The sequence below is a fragment of the Etheostoma spectabile genome, chromosome 8, assembly GCF_008692095.1.
Source record: "Etheostoma spectabile isolate EspeVRDwgs_2016 chromosome 8, UIUC_Espe_1.0, whole genome shotgun sequence".
Taxonomy (NCBI): Eukaryota; Metazoa; Chordata; class Actinopteri; order Perciformes; family Percidae; genus Etheostoma; species Etheostoma spectabile.
Window position 1 is genome coordinate 20,525,714 of NC_045740.1, and position 26,979 is coordinate 20,552,692.

The 26,979-nt window shown below is 41.9% G+C and overlaps 2 protein-coding genes across 8 annotated transcripts in view; both read left to right on the top strand.

The window, feature by feature from the left end:
* Positions 1 to 7,799, top strand: part of rassf7a (Ras association domain family member 7a) — a 38,588-nt gene extending 30,789 nt beyond the window's left edge. For 5 of the 6 annotated variants that reach the window (XM_032523697.1, XM_032523696.1, XM_032523698.1 and 2 more), the window contains 5 exons: positions 553 to 751; positions 2,406 to 3,364; positions 5,479 to 5,653; positions 5,755 to 5,862; positions 7,498 to 7,799. In XM_032523697.1, coding sequence (XP_032379588.1) covers positions 649 to 751; positions 2,406 to 3,364; positions 5,479 to 5,653; positions 5,755 to 5,862; positions 7,498 to 7,529 — 1,377 coding nt within the window. In that variant the 5' untranslated portion in view covers positions 553 to 648 and the 3' untranslated portion in view covers positions 7,530 to 7,799. The remainder of the gene's footprint in view (positions 1 to 552; positions 752 to 2,405; positions 3,365 to 5,478; positions 5,654 to 5,754; positions 5,863 to 7,497) is intronic. The other variant, XM_032523700.1, reaches the window with a different exon arrangement.
* Positions 7,800 to 12,515: 4,716 nt separating this feature from the next.
* Positions 12,516 to 26,931, top strand: phrf1 (PHD and ring finger domains 1). Of its 2 annotated transcripts, none has more exons than XR_004333066.1 (19): positions 12,516 to 12,626; positions 13,213 to 13,351; positions 13,501 to 13,629; positions 13,895 to 14,091; positions 14,228 to 14,311; positions 14,436 to 14,569; positions 14,685 to 14,776; positions 15,585 to 15,763; positions 16,055 to 16,187; positions 16,353 to 16,477; positions 16,647 to 16,840; positions 18,578 to 18,700; positions 19,289 to 19,443; positions 20,348 to 22,238; positions 22,376 to 23,613; positions 23,837 to 23,912; positions 24,423 to 24,530; positions 24,723 to 24,851; positions 24,984 to 26,931. XR_004333066.1 is itself a non-coding variant. In XM_032523496.1 (19 exons), exons 2-19 carry the CDS (start codon positions 13,264 to 13,266, stop codon positions 25,140 to 25,142), a joined length of 5,229 nt encoding a protein of 1,742 aa, XP_032379387.1. In that variant the 5' UTR covers positions 12,516 to 12,626; positions 13,213 to 13,263; the 3' UTR covers positions 25,143 to 26,931. The 2 variants fall into 2 exon arrangements, 1 of the variants encoding a protein (XP_032379387.1); XM_032523496.1 differs by having other exon boundaries at positions 23,837 to 23,907.
* The last annotated feature ends 48 nt before the right edge of the window (positions 26,932 to 26,979 follow it).

The following is a 26,979-nucleotide window of genomic DNA, read 5'->3' on the forward strand; positions in this document are numbered from 1 at the left end:
GACTGAACATAACAATATTCATTTAGGTCAAACCTGCTTCACAGACGCATTTTAGGCAACCTGCTGATCTGCTCTATGAAGACTGATGAGACCCAGTCCTAGTCCTGCTGAGGGGGATCAGATTGAGGAACACATTTTAACCATTTATTTATGTCGACATGAAGAAAAATGGTATAGGGACACAAATATTACAGATGCAGTACAATATATATGCAAACTCATGGACACACACACACACACTTTTTATCTCTCCTTCCACATTTCTATGTATTTCTACCCACACAAACACCCTCTCCCAAACATAGACACACTTGAGTTGCTCCACTTTCCCTGTCCGAAGCCCTCGGCAGTAAGCTATCATAACGGCTTTGAAGGAGGGCAGCAGAGCGTTTAATTGGGTTACAGATTGGCATTTATGCTTCCAGGTGCACAAGATACTGCTGGGGCTCCTAACTAACCAGTCTGTTCTTACAACTGGAAAATTGGATTTCTGGATTAATCGTCAATCATATCAACACACCTCTAACATGTCTCTCTGTTCTTGTTTTTCAGAGTCAGCGCCATGCAGTGTTGAGTTGAGTCAAGCCGAGCTGAAGAGATCTGTGTTGAAGACCATCTAACCCTTCACCCCGTCCCACCTGGTCCCAGATGGAGCTCAAAGTGTGGGTGGACGGAGTGGTGCGGGTGGTGTGCGGCCTGTCTGAGGAGACATCCTGCCAGGATGTAGTCATCGCTCTGGCCCAGGCCATTGGTGAGTACCTCAAACTCTTTTGTGCTTCCAAGCTGTTGTTACTTGGCACCTTGTTTGTTTGCTTGACAGTTTGTATTGTGGCCTTAAGTGATTAGATAACAGCCCAGCACTGACAATTGGTTGCAGACAAAACAAGAGTACTTTTAAGTGCTAAGGTTTCAGTAATCCGGTTCTGCACTTACCTTGTCATTCTCCACTGAAAAGAATTAGTACTCAATCATATTGTCAGGGGGTCAGTTTGGATTTAAGCTGTCTCTCTGTCCCTGTATCCTTTATTCAAGCCTTACCCTGCAGCAGCGTTGAACAACATAAATCCAGATTTAGCACACTCCTCCTTCCATGAGTGAGCTGCCTGCCAAGTCATCAGGGAGGGCTTGTCCTAATTTCAAGGTCCTTGTGGAAACTTTGGTTTATTCAAATTTCTTTTTACATGTGCGAGTCTTACGCAGCAGCCTTTTATTCCAATCCTCGGATGCAGAGATTTAAAGGTATCAGCATCATCACAATGCGCTTGATGTTATTAGTTCACTGAGCGCTACTTGCGTAGGAGCAGTGGAAGGAGTCAAACCAACTGCTTCAATTACACTGAAGGAGAAACAAATATCTCGACTGATTTTTAAGATTCTACGTTTTTATAGACACTGTGGGCCAGGTCTACTTACGCTTTTGCGCCCACTTCAGGCGTATTTGTTTTGCTACGTGCGTGTAAAAGCATGGTGAGGTATGTACAAACAGGTTGCACTGAGGTTAAAGCGCAGACTTTCCTGTAGCGGGAACTGAAAATGGCGAATTTTGCTTTTTCATGTCATGCATATGCATTCACAGGAGGGTCAAGGGGAAAGGGGGAGCTTCTTATAAAGAGATCGGAGGGGAAGCATAAAGTGCGTCTAACTATATATTCCACGGTAGATTTTTCCAACAAGGAGCATACTTTTTCATTGAAGTGAACACAAAATTGTTAAGCATTACAGGTTAAGCAGCCTTGCAATATTACAGTTACTGGAAGAAATCAAAGATGACATTGAATGGGGCGGCCTCTAGCTCACCCAGTAAGTGTTGGTGGAGTCCTGCAGCGGCCCGTGTTTGAAACTGACCTGCAGCCCTTTGCTGCGTGTCATCCCCCCATCTCTCTCCCCCTTTCATGTCTATCCACTGTCACTTTAATAAAGAGAAAAGCCCCAAAATAATCTTTAAAAAGAAGAGGACATTGAATCTCCAACTCAGCATTCACATTCCGTTCCAGCAACTGTTAAACTCCTCGCCACATTACATAAAAACATCCAATATTGGCATCAGCATCTTTTTTTAAACAGTCACAGCATCGGCAGTGAGAATATCGCCGCTGCACTCAGCCCCATCATAGCACAAGTGCTTAACGCTTTGCTACAGCGCAATTTGCGGTATAGCGGACGGAGACTGACGCTGATTACCCGATGAACTGCAGGTTTGGTAAATACGGTGTAAGCTGAAGTATCACAGCGTGCTGTTTCTGCGGATTGGCCATGGGGCTGATAACGCTACATTCACAAATGTACGTACATCTGGCCCTGTGTGTCATGCGTTTTTTTTCCATTTCATATGGTAGCGTTTTAGGAAGGGTAGGTTGTGTTGCAGTATTTCTTCGTACTCACTCTATGTCTCTCTCTGTCCCCAGGTCAAACAGGCCGCTATGTTCTGATCCAGCGTCTTAGGGATACAGAGAGGCAGCTGTTGGCTACAGAGAAGCCTCTGGAGTCTCTGGCTAAGTTAGGCCAACATGGCGCTGAAGTTCAGTTCTTCCTGCGCCGTACTGGCCCTAGCAGCAGTGACGGACCCAGCTCAAAACAGGACACACCAACTTTACCCCAACTGCCCAAGTACCCCGAGCCAGAGCCTTTGAAACGCAGCCAGCCTAAGAAAGCACTCACCTTTAACCTGGGGCCATCCACCTCTCCTAATAACAAAGCCAAACATTTTAAGAAGTCTCCTCGGGACTCTCCGGAGCAAAGAGCCTCCCCTTCTCCCAGCCCTGTATCCCCTCATATTCCATCCAAATCCCCGTCCCCGTCCCCGTCCCCGTCCCCATCCCAGTCCCCAGCACTACCTATAGGCCCTTCCAAAGAGGAGGTTTTTAGGAAGGTTCTACAGCAACAGGAGAGACTGAGGGCTATGGAGGCCCAGCTAGAAGCCGTAGAGAGGGAGTCACACACCTGGGAGCGTCCCAACCCATCTCCATGTCCCTCACCAGTTTCTGACACTCGCTTGCAAGAAGAGATGGACGCTCTGGAGCAAGCGGTGCGGAGGAACCAGGCCGAGCTCGCCCATGAGCAGTACTGGGAGGAGGAGCTTCAGGCAGAGATGGAGAGGGAGCGAGGAATGAGGAGGAAGCTGGAGGAGCTCCACGCCAAGCTCGACGACTGCGGACGGCGGCTGCACAAGTTCTCTGTTCGCTCTGCTCAGCTGCAGCAAGAGATCCAGCGGGAAAGCCAGACGGAAGGGAAAGCCAACAGACCCGAGGAATCCCTCGATGCCGTGAAGGCAGAGCTCCAGAGTCGGGAGAATCACGGGACAGAGCTGGAGGAGCAGCTTTCTGAGACTGACAAGGCTCTGGGGAAGGCAGAGTCTCTGATGCAGGTAAGGAGAGAGGTGACGGTTTTGGAGAAAGGGCTATAAATCCACATCAGCCCGTGTGTTGTCATTTTAGGGGTGTAGCACAGACACTCTTATAGCTAAACTTTGAAACTGTATCCCTCTCCTACCTGCATACTGCAGCAGACAAACAACAGTGCAGAGACACTTGATCACATGATTTATTGTGCCATTTTTAATTATTCAAGAATGAATGCTGTATTCTCATATCCTACATTGTATAAAAATTTTAACTGTTCTGAAGAACTATTTACGGTCCAGCCAAACTGGTTTGGCAGGTATTATCTTGTATGCATGTCCTGAACACGTGGTTACCAATGGTGTTTATATTACATTGCCAGTATCAACATATTCTTGTACCTTGTCTATGGAAAAAGAGATTAAAGAGGATTGATTTGTAGAACAAAAGTCCCTTTTATTGGATCTACTCAGCCTCAACGTATGGTAGTTTGTGGTGTCATAGTTTGTTTACTTTTGGTGGTTGTCATAGATGTGGCTGTGTCAATAAAAGCCAAACCCAGTTTAAAGTAGAGTTGAGTTTCCTCATAATCCACATGAAACCCAGGACTCAGATATCCACTTCATGGAGCTCATTCAGACTAGTACTAGCCAGTGGAATGAAGAATTAATTCCTTTTTTAGTGTAGTATAATAGACGTTTGAAATGTTTTGCAACAAGGAAGCGGAGCACGCTGAAAACCATTTTTTGGTCTAGTGTTTCAATGTCTTCATCAGAAAAGACCAGCCAGAGTCAAAGACCTTTGTGTCCCATTCTCAATCCATTGGCCTACAAGTAATAACATGCAAACTGGCTGCAAAACTGATTAAAACATAACGATAAGCTCATTTGCTTCTCAGCCAGTCATCCTTGTGGGGATGTGTCTGACTCTGCCCGATGGATGCAACGGAGAGGGACTGTGTCATGATCAATTTGCCAATTATATAGAAAGCATCCTGCTGCAGAACAGAGGTATTAGGCTTTTGTTTTTTCATATTCACTGGTGTAATATGTACCACCGTGTCATAACAGGACTGCAAGGTAACCACAGAGGCATTATGCCACCCAGGTAGTTATTGCCTGTAAGAAATTAGATGCCTCTATTTCCTGTAAATGAAATGTTAATATTGGTAACATAATACAGTATAATAAAGCTCAATCCATAGTAATAGAAAGGTGCGCATGTGTGGCCGTGTCAGTCATCAGTCAGCTGATGGGTCGAGGCTGCCTAAGTGTTGGTGGTGATGAGCACAGCATTCCAGTCATTAGGGAAATGGAGGCAGACCTGCAGGTGTGAACTGCCTCAGCAGGCTGCCTCAGTCCAACATCAATGACACGTATACACACACGCACACACACACAAACACAAACACACAGGTGCTGGGGTTGGGGACTCCTTCTGCCGCCCTCCTGTACTGTGTGCAGACATTGATTAAGCACAAATGGATAGTCGATTAAGACTGATTGACTGGCCTGTTTGCGTGCAACACAGTTTAATCCGTGGGTGCAGAGGTGATGCCACTGTCTCAATGGAGCCTCTCTGAACTCCACGTTTTCAATAATTGGAGCTGATGATTATCTTGGCTCCCTGGCATCTGGTCGATTAAGACAGCTTTGAAATGAGCATTGTTATGTATCAGTCTATATAAGTATATGCCTCAGGCTACTGGAATCTGATGCAATCAGAAAAAAATGCTTATGGTAGTTGTAGAACTTTGATGATGATTTATTGTAGCTGAGTTGTCTGGTGATGGGGGATAGGTGATAGTCTCTTTCACTGACTAGACTTGTAGACTTTGCAGCCCCCTAATGGTGAAAAGTGACATGGCATTTAAAGTAGAGGAAAGGTGACCCAAAGGCATATTTTGATCAATTCAACCTCACCTGCCTTTTAAATACATTAATACATTCTGCTGTTTGTGTATCATTACAGTTATCATTCAAGTCATGGAGAAAAGACGCTACTGATTAACGAGCCCATTTAGCTCGTCCCATGTCCATATGCAGGCAAACATGGTGTCAGTGTTCAGTGAGTCAGCTCTGACTGATGTGAGCTCTCAATCGTCCTTTGCTTTCGTCACTGATCCACTTTTCCATCTCAGGCCAAACAGGAGGAGCTGGAGGAGTTGAATAAGGAGCTGAGGCAGTGTAACCTGCAGCAGTTCATCCAACAGGCAGGTGTCCTGCAGGCGCACGCTCACTCCCGCACAGAGCTTCAGGAGCAGCTGGAGCAGTTCGAACTGGCACATCTTCTGCAGGATGGATACAGGAATGGAAGTATGGAAACAAAAATTTAATATTCAAGCATGCAACATTGTGTACTCAGCTGTTAAAGCGAGATGTCCTGTCCTCTAAACACACTTCTGTCTCTTCATCAGGCCACAGCGTAACTCAAGTGGAATCACCGCCTCGCCCCACTGCCAAACAGTTCCTGGGACATCCACGCAACCTGCAAAACCCTCTGGTGTCCAGTCTCAACCCTGAGGGTGTGTATGTGTGAGACCCTGCTTCCCAAGTCCATACCGCTCTCCTCTCTTCTCCTGCCCTGCCCGTCCCCTGGTCCCAGACTTCCTTGTCCCCATACTTTCTACCCCAGCTTGATTGGGTTTAATGCTACAACTGCCATTTCTTGGTGTTGGGTAGTGGAAGCAGCTGTATGGTGGAGGTTCCTGCTACGTCCCTGTGTTCTACTTTCAAAGGCTGAAAGACTTCTCTTTTGCGCCTTGCTCTCAGTCTTTTGCTGATTCCTGTCTTTAACAGCTGATTTAACACATTCATCCCTCCATTTTCTCACACATATCTGTACCCTCTAATTCTGTGGGTCTGTCCTTTCATGTTGTCTCTCCTCTCCGCCCTCCTCCTCTCTCACTGTTTGCTTCTGGACTAACAGTAAGAGCTTCCGTTATACTTTAATACATCTGGGAACTTGCTCCTAACTCTCTCCCCCCCCCCCTCTGTAATACAGAGCGGCCTTCCCACCCTCAAGTCAACCGTCAATCGATCGCACTGGGAATTACTGTAGCAGACATTCTGATTGTAGCGCTGTTTTTATACTGTGACATGAAATTATATGAGACCAATGCCATTTCAGTATGCCTTTTATGTATGAATACTATTTATATGTGAGGGGGGTGTATCTATATAATGCCTTGTACTTTGGTGATGCTTGACTTCCAAAGAGCAAGAGCCTTTAACGGAAGGGCTCTGCAAAATGTTTTTGCACTCTTTTGCTCTCATGCTCTTCCTGTGTGAAGCCTCGGCCCTGGTTGCCTACAGAGAAATGTATCTTTCTGGTCCCTTTCTGCTCTGCTTGAAAATTGAAAAATTATTTTAGGAGCTTATAGCTTTTTCCAGTCTATTTTTGTCAAGCTCCATGCTAAAAGACAGGATACATTTCAAAAGCAGTGCAACAAGGCCATGGTTTGTGTGTGTGTGTGTGTGTATATGGGTATATATAGAATATATATATATATATATATATATATACACACACACACACACACACAGTATATATAAAATATTTGTGTCTCTGACAGTATTGCTGTCATCACACCTAACATTTGACCTGTCATAACTTGTATTGTGCCTCAATGTACTGTAGATTTAGTTCACGCTTACTTAGCTAAGCCCTGATTAAAAAACATCAAGCAAACAAGGGAAGCTGTTGTTTTCAGTGCTCTGATGGTCTTTATTACTGTTATTCACAAAGAACAATCCAAATCACCTAAACCAATATTTACTATATCATAGCACTTATATGTGAAAATGACAGGTCAAAGTGACGTGTGTTTGAGTGTGCGCTCTCTCCTTACTTTTCTCGGTGGGATTATACAACCGCTCCTTGCTTGGGAAACTACACACATCTCTGTGCTTGTTATAGAAACATGCTTGAAATCAATTGTGTCCCACAATTCTCCTCTGACTACAATACGTTAGTCATAGTCCACAGCACTCTATGGGTTATGGAATTAACCCAATACTTGTTCTTGTGTCAGCTGCTGCTTCTCATAGGCATGTGTGAATATCTGGATTGACCCCGGTCTCTCCTGCTGTGTCTTAGCTGAAAAATGTTTTCCAAACAAAGGGATCATCATCCCCACTTATTTTTGTGTGTCTTGCAGTCCTGACATCCCGAGAGTCGTCATGGAGATAAAACATGGACCGCAGGGCCAAAGGAAAAGTTGTTCACTGTTCTGTCACCGTCACATCTTATTTAACCCCTTTCTTTGTAACTCATTATTTAATCGACCATGATATACATACTGTATATACATAAGACAAATATATTTACAGAGATTTGCTACTGTAAACACTGCAAAGTATCTGTATGAAATGTAAAATAATTTAGAAACCTTTTACCTAGAGCAATTATTACCAGTACTGTGTATTTAAATATAATAAAAATGTGCATTGTGTTTTAGATCATCTTTTGTTGTACTGATTGTTTTTCTTTATACCCTGTTCATGGAGTCACATTTTATTATGTACTCATCCTTGTAACTATAGTAACTAGGAGTGGAAGTGCAGGGCATCTTGAATACTTACCAGTAAATAATTTACACACCAGTGTCCACGTTCTAAAAATTACAGTGCCATGAAGCTCCTATGTGAAATACATTATGAATACGTTATAGGTACTGAAATATGCATGCTCTCCTCATTACGCGTGCTACATGGGTCCTGTGATGCACAATCATTTTTGACGTTTTAAAGCCGATATTCACAGATTGCTGATTCAAAGTTCACAAAGTACATCCTTGGTTGGAGAGGGAAATGTAGCCAACATCCTGGTACCACCGCGTCTCCTGATATGGGTGATGTAACAGAGTATATCTACATGACATGTGACCATAAATAAACAAGGGCAAGGCAGACCTGAGATTATTTGCGAGAGCTGACGGTCAATCTATTTTACGTGTAGTTGTAAATGTGCCATGTATATGTTTTAAAAGTTCACTGCTTGTTCATGCCATTAGCGAGGAATGGTGTCTTTTTGCGGAGCACCAGAGGGCATCTGAGAAATGTGTGGACTTTATCCCTTTAAGTCGATGTATGTTCTCTGTCATCTGATACTGTCCAATCCCTGACATGATAGGATAAACACACAGTTGGACAAAGACGGCTTTCTGCACAACACTTGTCCTCCATCCCTTTCCTGTTTGTTTACCCTGGAGAGTCAATATGCTGGCTGTCACACTACTGAGTGACGTGAGCTTCCCTTGTGCTCTGGCTAACCCCAGACTGAAACCCTGTGGATTTCTATTAATACTCTCATCTGGTCAGACTTGCCGGGTCAAATCCCGAGCATGCACGTATTTTCTTTCCATTATACACAAAAGTCATCAAAAACATCCCATTTTTAATCAACCGTTTCAAATTGTACCGTTGTTGTCTCTTGACAATAGTGTTAGATGCTCAGTTTACACATTATGATTAATTATGTAGATTTGGATTTAGATTTTACGGGGAAGATTTAGAGCTGTCTGGTTTGGCAGAGGTTAGATAAGCTTCAAATCCTTGTTTGGTTCTCGCTGTCTGGACAAGCCCACAGCATGGTGCAATGCTGACGGATAACTACCTGTGGTCATGAAGGATTCTGCGCTACACCTAAAGTCCAAGTCTTCCTCTGTGTATGTCCCACCTACTATCTTCACATTGGAAATCCTAATCCATTATAATATAGAATTTGCTTTTATATTTCTGAAAATCCTTGCATTACTTGCGGACCCTTAAAATGTTGTATTTTAATGTTGTATTTCACAGCTGACCTCGGGTCAGTGTTGCACACGGATTCTTTCCCTATTATCCTACACATGCAAAGTAAAATATATCCAACCTCACCCACTTCAAAACTGAACCCAAAATGACTCCAATTTCGGAAAGGGGACATTAACAGATTATGATGATGTTTGAGGACACCACACTGAGGGATTTATTATTGCTCATAAAGTTGGTACTCCCTATGAACTCTATTCACATCTACTTTTGGAAGGTGTCAGATGAATGTAAAAAACGTTTGGATGAAAACTGATAGATGCACATATAAAGCGGCAGTGGCTGTCCGGGAAAGAAAATCCTCGTTGGACGACCATCTGCAAGTCCACTTTGTGATGATGAATGGGGGCCATAGGTTAACAAGTCGGACATACTGCATATTCCTCTGTGTCACAATGAGTCATGGGCTGATGGGAATGTTCACTGATACCAAGTAACGCATTAGTCAAACAGAAAGTAAGATACACAATGCAAAATGGATGTGAGTGGAAACTTTACTTCTCACTTGAGGAGGATACCTTTTGCAAACACACACGTTGACAAAATTGATACAATTGACATGCATTTTTTTTATTTGGAACAAACTTGTAAATAACTGGAAAAGTGCTTCCACTAGAGTCAAGGCGTGGACACATTGGTATATTTTCTCTATCCATTTTGATCTAAAACTAAGTTCAGTATCTTTACAACAGCGCTAGAGGGAACCTCTTCAAGAACCCTTGGGCCCCCATGAAATGGGAATTAGTGTGACAATGATTATTATATCTAAACCACAAAGAGGAAACAGAAACTAAGGTGTGTAACACAACTCTTACCAATAGTCTGAACAGTAGGTGGCATTACACAGAGGTCGGCTCTATAGGAGGAAATGCAAAAGCCACAGGGCCCAAATAAGGAACGGTGTGTGAGCATAGAAAGAAGTAGGCTACAGTGCACATGGAGACCGCTGGGAGGGCAGTCGTATTGAGCAGGCCTTTTTCCCAGCACTGTGCGCGGACATGATCATGGACTGATTGGAGATCTAGATGTTGGTCTGGTCCGGCTGTGGCTGCTCTTGGACGAGCCAACATTGAGAAGTACTCCCAAAACCAGGTTAGCCGCTGTCACACGCACAGTGGAACTGGCAACTGGCACAATGTGCGTTAGTCAGTGGCTTACCTGCTTTTAGATTTCAGATAATAATGACAACCATAAGCACACAAAATCTGCGGATCGACACAGACAAAGGTTGTGTAATAAAACAATAAAAAAAAAAAAGACAAAGCCAACATAAAGTGAAGATTAGTGGCAGGCTATCTTCTATTCACATTACTTAGAAACAGCGTTTCTAAGCACAAAATTATAGGCTCTAACAATTCAGATAACTTGACAAATCTCTCACAGTAACAAACTGTTACAGAATTAGAAATTACAGTTGGCTTCCAGTTCCAGTCCATGTATTTGGCTACCGACATTTATTGAAATTCTTTTTCCATGAAAAAGTTCTAAATAATAAAATAATGACATCTGACAACTGTAAAAAAAAAAAATGTAGAGAAATTGCATCCACTGATTTGTTGGATGTGGCCTATTCATCCACACCATAGGCTATAGAATAAAGAAAAGTGGCAGATAAAGGCAGTATACTTACCAGCCCCAAGTTTTCTTTTGGATTCATTTTAAAAGAAAACATTTTTAGCCGAGAGGACGCCACAAACCATCTATCCGAACATCCAAATAGTTTTTTTTCTCTGAAAATAAATCACTGTGCATGGTTAAAGTTCGGTGAATTTTGAAGATATAGTATAGCACACCGACACAAGTTCAGTTCACTTGCACTACCCCAACCCTGCCCACTCCCCTGCATCTGCAACCCGACCTGGTTATGGAAACGAGAGAGAAACTGGCATCATGCACAGCCAATGGGCCGCCGCGTTTGAGTTCGACGACCCACCAATGATAGATTTTCGACAAATAAAAATCTCCGGGAGGTGGATTTTATATTGCCAGCAATTTCAGCTGACTTTGAGAGTCATAGTTGGTGTGCGGTGCGTTCAGTTCTGCACGTCGTACATTAGGAAGAAACCATTCACTTGTCAACCGATACTCTCCTCATAGAGTATTTAAGGCAAATATCAATGCGACACATATTTCTTTGCCATTAAATAGTCGACATGTGATGCCACAGTTGCTACTTGAGGCGGGATAAATGTGCTTTAAGCAGGTTTAACAAAGAACGCCCCTACCCCTACAGTAAGAAATGGTTGAACTCGGCTTACTTGTGTACAGTGTTGCCATGAGCGGAGTGTGGCTATGCACGTACCAAGGATGCGGCATGTCTGTTCTGATGATGACGACGAAGAGGAGGAGGAGGAGGAGGAGAGGAGGAGGAGGAGACAACACTAAATTATTAACGGAGTGAGAGTTTGGACTCCCCGACATCATTAACAAATTGTATAGCATCGAATCGATTTGAAATTACAACATTACATTTATGTTAACCCTTTGTATTTCAACATCACATGAAAACAGGTGCATCTTCAATACAGAACATTCACTACACTACTTGATTAAAAAAAAATGCAAATCTTTCATGGCAAATATGATATAAAAATATAATATTATTGTCACCAATTATTGTAAAGATTAACTATAAAAACGCTCCTTTTTTTAGATTTGCACAAAAAAAAATAAAAAATACTTTGCTCAATTGACCCCCTTTGGAACTTGTCAGCTGGAACATGATGTTCTTTCTTTGTTTTGATATTATCAAACAACTTTTGGACTTTGGGTAGCCTATATTTTAGAGCTTTCTTCTGACCAGTTTTTGACTGTTAAAACCCGGTCGGATTATTCCCAGCCAGGATACACATAACCCCATGATATAAAGTAGCAAATCAGGATTACATTAGATTATCTAACATCTGATTTTGCCAGTTACCACCAGGGGGCGACAGGTGCTAATGTTTACTGCATTGACGGCTTGTGGTTTTATGACAGCACTAAAACTTCAAGGGAAGAATTGTTGTGGTAATAGCATAGACTACAGTCAGTGGGTAATGGCAGGTAATAGGCTGATTTGATTTTAATTTTTAATTTTTTATGTTGTTTTATGTATGTTATGATTAGTATAGGTAGCACTGAGTGTAAAATACAATTATTTATCATTATAGCCTAATAATTTATCTTTACACATGCGTCTCAAATGTTACTTTTTTCAAACAGTTTACCCCTGCACACTTATAGATTGGAAACTATATGTGCACTTTTTGCTGCATGTGTAATTTTTTTGAAATTAAGGACATGTCATTTGTGTGAAAGTGGTTGGTTGCCATCGTTTGTGTGACTGATCTCAGATGAACGAATGCGGTCTCTTTAAGAGGCACAGTTGTCTGAGTGCACTCTGCCATTTCCGTTTCTAGCCAGCCGGTGGTGTCACTCAACAACCGTGGAGACTTCAAATCACTTAAAATAATACCTCACACTACTGAATAGGGTAGGTTCGAAATTGATATTAAATACTCAAATACGACATTTAAGTAAAAATGCGTAGCTGAGGAATTTGTGTGAATTCCCTCACACACTAAGTGTTTTTCGTGCACACTCCGAAGGGGCTTGTAATTGACGTATGCTAAATTTAGCTATTTTTATAGCTAGCTAACACGCTACACTAAAGCTAATGCCACTAGCTAGTGCAATGTTTCTATTAAGAACAGCGTTACAGGTTAGTCCCATATTCTCGTCAGTGAATATATATATATAGATAATGTGAATATCTACATATACGCTGCATGCTTAGTTTATCCGAGGTATAGAGGATGTACTCTGTTTGGTGCTGAGCTTTCTTTGTTTACAAATGTAGCCATAGCATAGTTTGCATGTTGTTGCTAGCAGTCTTAGCAACGTCAATGTAAGGTAACGCTAACATGATAACAAATTAGTTTACATGCTACCAACACACCTAATTCCCAATGAGATTTAGTCAGACCTAAATGAGTCATATTCGTACAATTTGTACAAAAGACAATTCCAGACGTTTTTTTTTTTTTTTTAAACATTGCAATTATGCTGTATGTTCTCAGGATTCCATTAGGAAAAAAAGCTATCCCACTGTTTTATTCTGATGGTCAGCCATGGATGAAGATGACAGCCAAGATGAGCTGATCAACTGCAGTACATCCCACAGCAAAGGAAAAAGGGCTGCCTTGTGGGCCATCTCAGGTAGCTTGTTTAACATGTATACGGCCATTAGTCATCAGTTGGTGAAATAGGTACTGTACATTTCACCAACATGCATTAACTTTCATAAGAATACACTATTAAACATACAGAAAAGCTTTTAACACCTCTTGCATTTCTGTTCCTCTTAGATGACTCTGACAATGTTGAAGAGGAGTCTGGGGAGGAAGAAACTGACAGTGGTGAGGAAGAGGAGGAGGATCACGTAGATGGAGAAGAAGAAGAGGAGGATGATGATGAGGAGGAGGAAGAGGAGGATGGTACAAGTGACTCATTTTTACGAGATAATCATATAATTCTCTGCTCAACTTGTTTCACTGATAAAGGTTTATGTAATTACAGAATACACTGCAGTCTCTAATTTTTTAGCATAAGAAGCCTTTTTCACTTTTAACTCTATAGGAAAACTTCCTATAGAGTTAAAAGTGAAACATTTAGCGTTAGCTTCTGTGATACACTAGACATGAACGGTGTGTGATCATGTATTTATGGTACATTCACAATATAATTCTACCCATTTTTCAGATGAGGAAGAGGAGGGAGATGCTAAGGCTGAAGATGGAGCTTTTGGGGTAACCTCTGCCGACGCTGCAGGGATGAGCTCGGATGAGGACACAGAGAAGTGTCCCATCTGCCTTAACTCATTCAGCAGCCAGCCTGTTGCAACACCAGAGAACTGCAAGCACTACTTCTGTCTCGACTGCATCCTTGCGTGGGCCAAGGTGGGGCTGACTTCATGCTGTATGAGCCTAAGGAGAAATCACCTTGTTAGGCACGACCGTATAGCTGATTAGGTTGATTATCAGTATATGCCTTGCATTTAAAAAGCTGAATGTTTTTTTGTTTTCTGCTACTTAGAATGCAAACTCGTGCCCTGTAGACCGTATTGCCTTCAACAGCATATACCTAAGGAAATGTTATGGAGGCAAAGTGAAAAAAATGGTGAGTGCCTTCAGTCTTTGGTAGCACAACTTCTGGAACATTTATCAACCCAGTACACTCTACATATATTTATGTGTTGTGGGTTAGTTGTTTATGTGGGATTTTTTATGACTGTTTTATTCAGATCACAGTACAAAAGCCTGTGAAGGAAGATCAAGAGGAAACAGTAAATTTGGACCTGGAGCAGACCAGCTGTGAGGTGTGTGGGGGCACTGACCGTGAGGACCGCCTCTTGCTCTGCGATGGCTGTGATGCTGGGTGAGAGAGACTAATGGACTAAACTATCAACTTTTATAATAATAATAATAATAAAAATATTATTATTATTACTAGTAGTAGTAGTAGTATTAACGATTGGACTATTGTTCCATAGGTATCACATGGAGTGTCTCACACCACCTCTTGACTCTGTTCCTGTGGAGGAATGGTTCTGCCCTGAGTGTGAAGCCAACAACCGTCACTCAAGTAAGCTTTTAAGTTATTTGCCTTCCTAAATTCACTTTTGCTCAATATGGATGAATTTCAAATTGGTAGTTCTTTATGAACAGGAAGAAAACTAAATCTGAATATTCCATCTTGTAATATACAGTATTAATGTATTTTAGTAAATTGATGTTCTTTAAAAATATTATTTTTTTTGTTTATTTTTCTTCCAATGAAAATATATTGCAAAAAAAAAATTCCTACAAAAAAAAATACATATTATCCATAGACTGTATAATATTAATGGACAAAGCATCTGGTTCAGTGAAGTGCTACAAATGTGGAAGTGCCTTAAACCTGCATTGTATCTGAATTCCAGCAGGGGAGCAACATGTGCGGATGCAAAATCAAGTCTGTTTCTGTAGAAGTCCATGAGAAAGTGACCCACTTTTCACTTGATTTATTACCTCAGTAAACATTTTCATTTAAGTTTATGGTCTCAATCGCTAGTTTTAAGTCTTTTGAGATACAGAATGTTAATTTTTTGAGTGATGGTCAGTGAAAGTGTGTAACATAACGTAGACTGTGAGGGCTCCTCCCTCACTCCTCTGTCTCTTTTAAAATTGTCACTTCTGCAACCAGGATGGCTGCGCCCTTAACGGCAAACTTGACAACTCATAGCAGATCTACCCAAACCAATTGGTGACGTAACATATGCTCTTTCCATTATTATACAGTCTATGATATAAACCTATACCACTGTTCATTATATTACAAGTGGCCATGCTTAAGAATAGTTTTATTATTGGCATCTTTTCACATGACAGACGTTTAAATCTTCTTGACTCAGGGGGTTCAGCTGAAGAACTTAGTGATACAGAGAGCCTACCTTCTACTGCCCGACCTGCCACCAGCCGATTACAGTCCGGCGCTGCAGGTCCCACCAGAGCTATCGCCCGAACTCAGCAGAGTGAGAGGGTTCGAGCTAATGTTAACCGACATCGCATCACACAGGCACGGACATCTCAGGTTTGGCATGAGGCGTGATGCTTCAGTCTTGGCTTACTTTCTTACTCACTTCCACGGCAAATGTGCAGGCCGGATCTTGCTGAAATGTCTTGATGTGACATTATTGACTAATTGAGTTGTGTGTTCGGTTAATGTACTTCAGTGCCGCTGACAGGAGAAATGGCTGCATGTTTTTGTGACATTTGTTGTATTTGATAAGTGATAGAAAAGCTTGCGTTAAGGAGCAGTGCATGTTTTTGGTATGGTTTGTGAGAGCAAACCAATGGAGTAATGCAAACCTTTTCTTAATAGTTGGCTCCCACGTATATGATTCAGTCCTCTTGGCTTGATGAGACTATTAATGCTGTGGTGGCTGGGCTCAATTCGGCTGTGTATATACGGGACTTAACACCACGTGTCCCATCTAGCCGCAGGCGCAAGACCAGTAAGTAAGCACACGCATACAAATTCACTGCAGTTTTCAGATAGGGTAGGCATAATCACAAGCACACATGAACTGATGTAATGGAAGGAAAAGCAAGAGATGGCTATGAGGTAAAAATCGTAATGTGTTTGTGATGAGGGATCACTTTTCTGATTGATTGAACAGGAAAGCGCAGAAAAGTTAGAAGCAAGAAGACATCTTCCGCCAAGGGTAAAAACGGTAAATTAGCAAGTACAGGAGTCAAGAGGAGGAAGCGGAGAGTGAGAAGGACTAAATCCAGAAAAAACCTGGTGAGTGTGTCATCAATATCAGGCTTGAGATTTAAATGATTTGTTTTTAAATATTTCACTTAATGTATCACTTAATGTAAACCATGAACAATTGTTTAATATATATATATATATTGTAGTCATGATATGCATTTCTTTAGTTGACTCTAAACCTATGTTTTCCCATTAGATGTTGAAAAAGGCTGCCACTCCTCGAAGCCGTATTGCTAGTAATCTCAGAATTGTAAAGGACAAGAAGAGCTCTTCGCTTCCAACAGTATACCGGCCGTCAGAGCACACGCTAAGCAGCATGCGCGCTGACATAGGTGCAGCATCCCTCTCTATCTATGGAGATCCATTTGACCTGGATCCATTTGTAGATCGGTAAGAAGACTTGTGCATTTTGTAGTGCTTTGCAGAATACCATTCAAAATATGTAATTGTATACATATGCTGGCCACTTTATTAGTTAAACCTTGCTAATACCAGGTTAGACCTCCTTTTTCCATCGGAATTGCCTCAATACATTTTGGCATAGACTCAGCACTAGAAACATTTCTCTGAGATTTTGGTCCTTATTGACGTGATAGCTTTAACGCGGTTGCTGCAGATTTCTTGGCCCCCACACCATTGCACCACCACAACTAGCATGAACCGTTGGTTGGACTCAAATATTAATTTGTTACAACCGAGGTATGCAGAAGAGCATCTCTGAACATGTTGAATCTAGAAGCAGATAGATTACAGCAGCAGAAGGCCACTCTACATTTGGAATGGGCTCTCCAAAATTGGACAACAGAAGATTGGAAAAACGTTGCCTGGTCTCGACATGAAAGCACGGATCCATCCTGCCTTTTTACAACTGTTCAAGCGGCTGGTGGTAGAATATTTTTCTTGGCACACTTTGGGCCCCTTATCACCAATTGAGCATAATTTAAACGCCACAGCCCACCTGAGTATTGTTGCTGACCATGTCTATCTTTTTATGACCAATGTGTACCCATCTTCTAATGGCTACTTCCAGACGGATAAAATGCATGTAACAAAGCTCAAGTCATCTCAAACTGGTTTCTTGAACATGACAATGAGTTCACGGTAGTCAAGTGGCCTCCATAGTCACCAGATTTCAGTGTGGTGGCGGTTAGCATCTTGGATGGGCAACTGCAAAACGCTGTCATGTCAGTATGGACCAAAATCTCGGAGGAATGATTCCAGCACCTTGTTGAATCTATTCCCCGAAGAATTAAGGCAGTTCTAAATTCCTTTGTTTTGTTGTTCACTTAAGACGGAAGATCAAAAGATGAGCATGAGAAAGTAGTTCAGAATTTCAGCTTTTAACAACTCAGGACATGCCACTGATTCAGAATCAGAAATACTTTATTGATCCCCGAAGGCCCACCCATTTTTCAAGTGAGCAAAATTATTGGAACATGTGACCAGGTGTTGCCATTTAGGTTGATTGTTCATTAAATAGCTCTACATGACTAGTCTAAGTCTTTCTTATGTCTAAGCCAGCCATTTTCAAGCTGAGAAAAGAAGGAAAATCAACCAGAGCCATTGGACAAACATTGGGCATAGCAAGCACAACAATTTGGATTGTCCTAAAAAAGAAAGAAACCACTGGTGTACTGAGCAACAGATGTTGAACTGGTCAACCACAGTGCAGGGGTGAAGCTTAACCCAATAGAGCCTGCATTTTACCTTCTGAAGGAAGAAACCCTCTGAAACAAACAAGAACTGAAAGAAGCTGCAGCTGAAGCTTGAAGCACTTATTGCAAGCAAGGGTTATGCCACCAAATATTAAATGTCATTTACTTTAAGATTATTTGTTCTTTTACTCACCTAAAAAGGCTGTGGTCTAATACAAACGGTGCTATGTCCTGAGTTGTTTAAACAATAAGGAAATAAAATCTGAAATTCTGAACTCATATTTGTCATAATTGTCTCATATTCATCTGTTGATCTTGAACCCAAATGTCTTCAGTAAACAACAAAAAACAATGGGATTTGCCTTGCAATTCCAATACTTTTGGAGGGGACTGTATACACACACACACACACACACACACACAATATGTTAATAATTTAGCTAATTGTACCTTACGGTATTTATTTGACCAGTCAGGAGGAAGAGCAGCAGGCCCGCATTACATCGCTGTTGGAAGCCAAGAGACGAGGGATCTCCCGCTCTGCTCTTCGCTCTCACCAGCCTGTAGCTCGACCAGTCACTGCAAGCCTATCCGGGTAACATCCCCTTTTTGCCATGATGTGTAGATTTGGTTATCCAGAACAGGTTCTGATTTGTAAATTTCCATATCTATAGCTAACTGAGGATCATGTTTCTGCTTATCAATCTCAAACGGGACCAGTAATTTAATGCAGCATGGTGTAAGAATGCAGGACTTTGAAAAGTCTGGTAATAATGCCCCAGAAGTTGGCTTATGCTGGTTGGTCAAAAGCAAAAACAACTGTCAACATGTGCGTGACGTGCTAGAGAGTATTTGTCACAAAGCAACTTGCTTTTAATGACAAATTTATAACAGTTTAAATCTGCTTAAAAATAGAGGCGGTTTATGCCTTCACATTTTTATTCTTGGTCAAATAAAGAAATCTGTTTTGATAAGATTAAAAAAAATGGTAATCAGATAAAAAAACAGAAAAGATAAAACAACAATTCCAATGACTGCAAATGTGTATCATGTTACACATCATTCTTACTAATGTAACGTGAAGTGTCTAATCTGTTTGTCTTTGTGATCAATATAGAATCTTGCTTAATGGATGCTAATGAAATATGGTTGATCTAATTAAAGGTTTGCTTTGCTATACCAGGAGAGGAATGGATGCGCCCCAATCAAGGAGTGTTTTTGAGGCGGCTCCTGTGCCCGACCTCCTGGGCAGCATCCTATCGGGACAGAGCGTCCTCTTGATGGACAGCTCTGATGTTGTTATTAATCGAGATGGTTCCCTTAAAGCTACAAAGCCAAGTAAGTGTGTGTGGCCAGAGGAACAAAGATCTGACTTTATCTTACCTCTTAGGAAAATAATTGGTGCTTTTGAAATGGAGCCATTTACATCAAGTCCAGTTGTAGAAAATCAAACAACTTCAAATTAACATCAACCTAGTCACCCTTTGCCAAACCTTCCTCCACCACGGCATTGTGGAAGAGGGTCTGGCTAGTCCACACAGCATGCTGGGTTGGGAGTAAACTGTGCTCTGGTTTATTGGCATTTTTTTTAAACCAATCACAATCATCTTTGCAAAATAGTCTTGGGAATCAACTTGTTTTGGTGGAACGTGTACATTCAAAAGTTGTTTTAGTGGTGCGACAGAAATCTCAGATTGTACAGATAGTCTAGCTAGCTGTCTGGATTCAACCTGCAGAGATCTGAGAAAAGGTAAACCATTGTCCTCCTATATCTATCATATATCTATAATTTAAAATGCCAACACAAAGGAAGCCCAAAGCAACGGATATCTGGCTTAAATGAGTGACATCCGGCAGACTTTTTGTCTTAAACGGAGCAATCCTGGATGTGGAACATCAAGGATATAGACTAAAATCAGCTTGACTGCTTTATGTAAAACGCACATCCAGCTGGTGAATATCAAACTTTAAACTATCTTTAATCTGCAACACATGAGGTGAGCAGTACTGCTACAGGACAGTTATTCCTCACTTGTTGTCAGCTGATTGTGACTGACTAAACCCGTTGCTTTCACCATTTCCCATTTTCTGTTTTTTCCCCAACACTGTGTATTGTTACTCTGAATAATTACTGTGAGCAGTGTACAATTTATAAGTCTGTCATCTGCAGAGTAAAGCAATATAATAATTCCACTTTATACATGTGTGTATTTTTTGTATTGTAATTTTTTTTATGTTACAGTGATGCCATCTGTGTCAAACCGAGGTTGCAGCAATAGCAGTAGCTCAGGAGAAGCCAGCACCCAGATCAGCCCAGTGATGTCACCCAGCCAAGGAGACAGGTCTCCGTCTCGCCACAACAACGGAGACCTACCAGGATCCTCCCATAGCTCGATAAACAGACCTGTCTCCCAGAGCTCTTCTCGTTTACCATCCTACATGCCCTCCTCAGCCAGCCACATCCAACCATCTTTCCATTCTGATTTACCACCCCAAGGCCATCCAAGTTTACAGCCACCACGTCCAATCAGACCCACGCACCCTCCTGGTCACCAGACAACCAATGGAGTAAGAGCCCCCAGTCTCTCCTCATCCACCAACCACTCCCCGGACTCTAGCACCAAGAGCAAGGCAATGACCTCATCACAGTCTAAAAAAGCACCTACAAAGCCCATGTGGGTAGATGTGTCAGTGCTTCCAAGGATACCAAAAATAAAAAGGGAGAGCAGTGGTATGTCAACGGATGGCACTAGTCAAGATGGCAGCAGTGGCAGTAATCACAGCAGCAGCAGTGGTAGTAGTAGTAGGGGGAATAGTAGTAATTCTACCACTGGTAGTAAAGGTTGTGTCACTCCAGAAACAGGCATTAACAGCCTGGCTGGGGGCCAGGGAAGGCAGCAAAGTGTGGACCAGCAAAAGAGCAGGGCTGACGGTCAGGCCCAGAGGCAGAGGCCTGACGGAGCCAGCTCATCCTCAGCCTTCTCCAACTCATTCTCCTCTTCCTCCTCCACTGGTTCTTCTGCTAGCCAGCCACATTATTCCTCGTCTTCTTCATCTTCATCAGCAGCAGTGAGCTTCCGCATCTGTGGGAACTCCTGGCAATCAAGGCGGCTAAGCAGCTTGTCATCCTCTGCTGCTAGAAGCAGCACACAGGCACCCTGGAGAGAAAAGGAAGATGAAGCAAAAAAGAGACAGCTGCACAGGGATAAACAGATGCTCTTGGCATCACGTACACTTCTCAATAAAGACCAAGACAGTGATAATGTCTACGATCCCTATAATCCCACCCTGTCAGAGTCTAGCAGCTCAGATGATGAAGCTGAGAGCACAAGCTCTAGGAGCACAAGTTTAGGAAACAAGAAGGGTTTAGTGCAGAGCAAGCATGACCTGGTTCCTGTGAAGATTGAAACATGGGAGAATGAGGTCTCGCTGGAAGTTCCTGGGAGAGCTAGTTCTCAGGAAACCACATCATCGGAGGTCAGCTTCTCAGAGGAGTATGTCAAGGTAGAAAAAGAATCTAGATTAGCAGACACTAAAACTGAGAAACAAACAGTGTTACTAGACACTAAAGTTAAGAAAGAGCTAGGGTTAGATAATGCAGGGAAAGGTGAAAGGTTTGGTCACACTGTAAAAAGTTTGAAGTCTGAGACAGCAGACACCACGCCACCTGTTCCACACAGCCTGAATCTTTTAAAGACTGAAAGGGGGACTCTCAAGGAGGAGAGTGGACAGAGTGTTGGCACTCTAAACAGTGATCCCCCTGACTGTAGGAATGATTCATTAGCATCTAACTCTGCTCCCACCAAGAAAAAAGAAACCAAATCAGATTCCAAATCCTCTCCCAAGTCAATAGATCTGGGCCGTAAGAAGAAGTCCTTTCAAGCTTCGAAGGAGAGACGCTCCAGCAGTTCAGAGACAGACCGAGGCAGGAGAGAAGGCCGTCATGCTTCAGGCCAGGAAGGCCGACAGAAAGAAAGAGAGAAGGACAGAGAAACGAGTTCAAGGCGGTCAAGGTCCAGAGAGAGAAGAAGGGCACACTCAGTCTCAGAAAGCTCTCAGTCCGGTTCCCCTGATAGGACTCGCGGAAAGAGACGTCGGTCCCGGTCCCGATCCAAAGACAGGAGGCAATCTAGGTAAATATGTAATTACTTGTCCAATATTCCTGACATCAATTATTTAGTAAACATCTGTTTGACATCTGCTATTCTTTCTTTAAGACCAACAAGTTATTTCTTCAGTTAAGAGTTTTGACTGTCATTACTTATTTTAGGTCTGGTTCCGGCTCTAACAGCAAAGAGCGTTCAGGGAGGAAGAAGCATAAAGGAAGTAGCAAGGAGAGCAATGATGGCAGAGAGAGAGACTCTGATAGAAGACGGGTGTCAAAGGGCAAGAGACATGGTCTGTCTCGCTCAAAATCTTCTTCAAAATCACGTTCCAGATCCAGATCTAGATCAAAGGACCATAAGCGTCGGTCTTGCTCAAAATCACGGTCAAAGTCACGATCCAGATCCAGGGAAAGAAGGAAAGACCTCTCACGACTGCAACAATCATCTCTCTCCTCCAGACACAATGTGGAGTCTCAGTCAAAAGACAAGAGGAGACGCAGGTCCAGATCCAGCTCAAGAGAGAAAAGGAAAGAAGTAGGATCACCATCCAAGACCTCTCAGAAAAGTTCAGGGTCCTGTGTTTTGTCCTCTAAAGACACAAAACGGTTACAGGACATTAAAAAAGAGAAAGATATCACTCGAAACTCCCTCAAAGAGGAAAAAGTTGCCACAGTTAATAAACAGAAGACACCCTCCTGTACTGCCGCTTCTAATGTTAGAAAGAAAGGCCAAGACGACCAGGCCGCAACAAAAGAAATGGCGGAAGAGATGAAGGTCGGAAAAGAAATTAAGAAAGAAAGAAAAACATCTCTTGATATGTTTGAAGATTCTTTTTTGTTTACTAAACCAATTAAAGAAGAAACTGACATGCATGCTTTGATGGTAACCAAAAGCATAGATCAGGAGTTAAACATAGAAGACCCAATCAAGACTGAGGCATTTGAAATCAAGACTGAGACGTGTGAAATCCCCATAATTAAAACTGAGCCAAGTTCCCCAGAAACATGCCACTTACACCCTGTCGCCTCATTTTCTACACCGACCGAGCCGGTTACAACAGTCGGGCCCCATGGTACAGTTTCCCAGTCTCACCCAGAGTCAATGGCTTCCGGAGAACAACCAGACACTGTTGGGTCGACCGTGCCTGTAAAGCAGGAACCTCGGCAACCCTCAGACTCTGATGATGACTTTAATGTGGACGTGATGCTGGACAACCTGGACTTTGTGAAGTCTGAGCGCACAGAGGAAAGTGCTGTCTCTGTCAAACAAGAGGAGGAAGTAGAGGAGGGGAAGAACGAACGGGTATCGACAGTAGTGGGAGCAAAGCCCAAGACTCAAGTGAAGAGGGTGACCTGGAATATACAGGAGCCTCAGGGGCCTCAACCAGAGAAATGCGCAAGCAGTAAGTGTTGCTGCTGGATTGCATCACACCAGTTTTAGTTTGCTGCTCAGAAGAATTAAGATGTAAAAAGTGATTATAGATAACGTTTCACACACAATTGCCTTTTTTCTTTTTCTTACACACAAATTCGGATAACTTCATCTTGATAATTTATTCTGCTTTCAGAGACGGGTATTTTGTATCTGGCTGTCAGCTAAATGTTTTCTGATTCTTTCTTCCACAGAGCTGTCTCTATATAAGTTGAAGCTAAAGCAGGAAGGAGCTCGCAGACCCCCTTCAACAGTCCAGACATCAGTCAGGTAAGACAGTCAGACGTTACCCCAGAGTTAACCTAATATTTCGAGCAACTATTTTTTTTACAACAATAGTGTGATGAAATTACCACAGGGTGGCAGTGTTTATTTAGAAGAAGCAAATGTATTGCCTAGGGAAAGTCACATGGTCGAAACTAATACTGATACTGCAAGTGTTTCAGACTAAATGAAAGTAAAAGCCATTCTGTGAAAGTGAAAACTCTTGTCCACACATTTGAAATCCCTCATTCCAAACTAAGTCCTCCCTTATTTATCCTTACCAAGTCTATGTACATAGAAAGTTAACTGTTGCATAGGAAAAAAGGCTGAATCAGATGAGTGCAAATGGTACGGATTGTGTGAAATTATAATGGCCATTTTTCACAATGTTTTGACAATTTATGAAAATAGCTGTTAGTTGCAGCCCTAAATTACCCAATCTATCTTTTATCCTATCCTTGTGTAATCTTTTATTTATTTTCATATTGTGCATATAATCTCCCTTAACTTCCACAGGACTTCACTGGAGCTGTCGGTCACCCCTCCACGAGGGGAGCTGTTGGTCCTCTCAGTTCCTCCTCTACTTCTGATGGTGTACAAGGAGAGGCAGAGGAAAGGCATTTGGTGAGGAATGACCAGCTGATTCTGGCTTTTGAATGTTTTAATTTGTGAACTGAAAGTCTCAAGGGGTCTCATGTTGTCTGTGATTTTTAAACGATGATTTTAAGATTTTACATGTCATAACACCTTCCTACTTTGAGAATACTTGTGGACAACTATTTCATGACATCTATGATGTTTTACTCCTGCCGTCAGTATTTGAAGAAGCTGCACATGCAGGAGAGAGCTATAGAAGAGGTGAAGCTCGCCATCAAGCCTTTCTACCAGAGGAGAGACATCAACAAAGATGAATACAAAGAGATTCTACGCAAAGCTGTCCAAAAGGTTGGTTCAAATTTTTGCCAGGATGCTAAAAGGTTTAGCCCTAATAGTAGTAAACTAAGGCATTTCTCAGTGTCTCAGGTCAACAGTTTCCTGAGAACATATATGTATTTAACTTCTGTTCCTGGTCATCAGGTGTGCCACAGCAAGAGTGGGGAGATCAACCCAGTGAAGGTGGGCAATCTGGTCAAGGCTTACGTTGACAAATACAAACATGCTAGGAAACACAAGAAAGGAGAGGACGTGGGGCAGGCACAGGAGGCTGAGGCCATCAGGACCTCTGATAGCCCATGAATTACAGGCAAGGACAGCAACACCCACTGCAGACACGTATTCATATGTTGTACTTTGTGTTCTACCACCGGCTGTGATCTCACACTCTGACAAACCCAGTCCAGACGGCTTACTAGGATTTGCTCAAAGCTCCAAGGTGCAGCTATGAGGTTGAGCTTTCTACCTTAACTGAATTTTGACTACAAACTTGTGTTGATCACTTGAACTGCACCTATTGATGTCTTGTGCTTGGACAGTCACTGTCGGTAACTGGTCTCTTTGTGTAGTTGTGTAGCTCAGAAACTTTATGGGAGACCTTGAGGTTGTGCCTTAAAGAGGCACATCTCAAAGATCCTCCCATGGTGATAAATCAGGTAGCCTTCTCCACAGACATATCACTGGGAGGATGCAGCGTGGGCTTTGAAGTTCATATGGCTGTTTTGTTTTGTGGGAGTGAAGGTGTATTTATCAGTGGCAGAATTCATTTTGTTGGTTAAGAAATGGTATAAAAGTATGCAGACTATGCATATAAATAGGTTTGTCACATTAAGGAACAACACTGTTATGCAATTTTTGTAGAAGATTTATCAGAGTAATTAAATAATTTTAGATTTGGTTGTAAATAATATAGACTTATATGTTTCTTTCGACTGTGTTGTCTGTTGCGAATGACGAAAAATGGTTCTAGTACATAGAGTTGATTGGTTTATGTTTTGTATTTGAAAGCCTCTGTTATCCGTCTTCCACATTTATTATAATCATCTCTAATGAGCTACGTATAGTCCAGCGAACTATGAGTTCTAGCTCAGCACTTTGAAATGAATAATGGAGTCACTCCTATCAAAAAACAGCCTCTTCTTTTTTTGGCATACTTTAGTTTTTTACGATCTAAACACTTTTCAATCTCAGCATTATCCCTTTTTCAACCCATCACTGAAATGTAGAAAACCAGGGAATATTTTTTTTGCTAAACTAGTAAAAAATATAAATAAAAGAAAACACAATTTTCCTCAATAAAAAAGATTACATTTGTTTTTTGGGCAATCTGTTGTTTTTTTCTAAAATGGAGACTACTGCTCCACAGTAGTGAAAAGGATATGAGTGAAAGGGGTTAAAGTTCAGACTTCATGTCTCAATGGCTGAGTTGCAGTCCAAATTATCTTTAAAAAATGTTCATTTTTAGAATTTGTCACTGTCGTCACCTGGTGCTCTCATGTTTGCAAACATTTTAACTACCAGGTTGTTTTTTATATTTAATGTAAAGTATTAAGCTATTTTTTGGGCATAATATGATGGTTTTGTAAGATGGATGTATAGCCCAATTTAATAAAACCAATCTCACAGCAATTTCCAAGGTAAGTATAATAGAAGTAAATGAATACTTCACTACTACAATACAACATAAAAAGAATCGTTTGTGTTCACCTCGAGGTTTCTGCAGTACTTAATTAGGAATGCTTTTGTCATTGTTTCTTAAACCTGACCCTTTGTCTTGATATCCTTGACTTCTCCGTTGGGCTGTCTTCACCAGAACTCTTCATGAGAAACTAATTCTGCATGTTCACCATTTTGTTGTCTACAGTAGTTTGCCAACTGTAATAACAGATGAGGTGGGTGGTTGGACTTGCATTGTATTGTATTGTCCAGTTTAAGTTGGCTTTGTAAAGCCAGCTACTAGAAGTGGGAGAATCTACAAAAACAGGTGCTCATGTTTATCTGAATGTATTTTACTGCTTTTCTGCATTTAATTGATGAGACAGACCATGTGTTTTCTAAGAGGGAACACAAATGATAATAGGGTTTCATCTCATATTCTGGATCTGGGGTTTAAAGTGGATTTAATAATAATAAAAAAAAG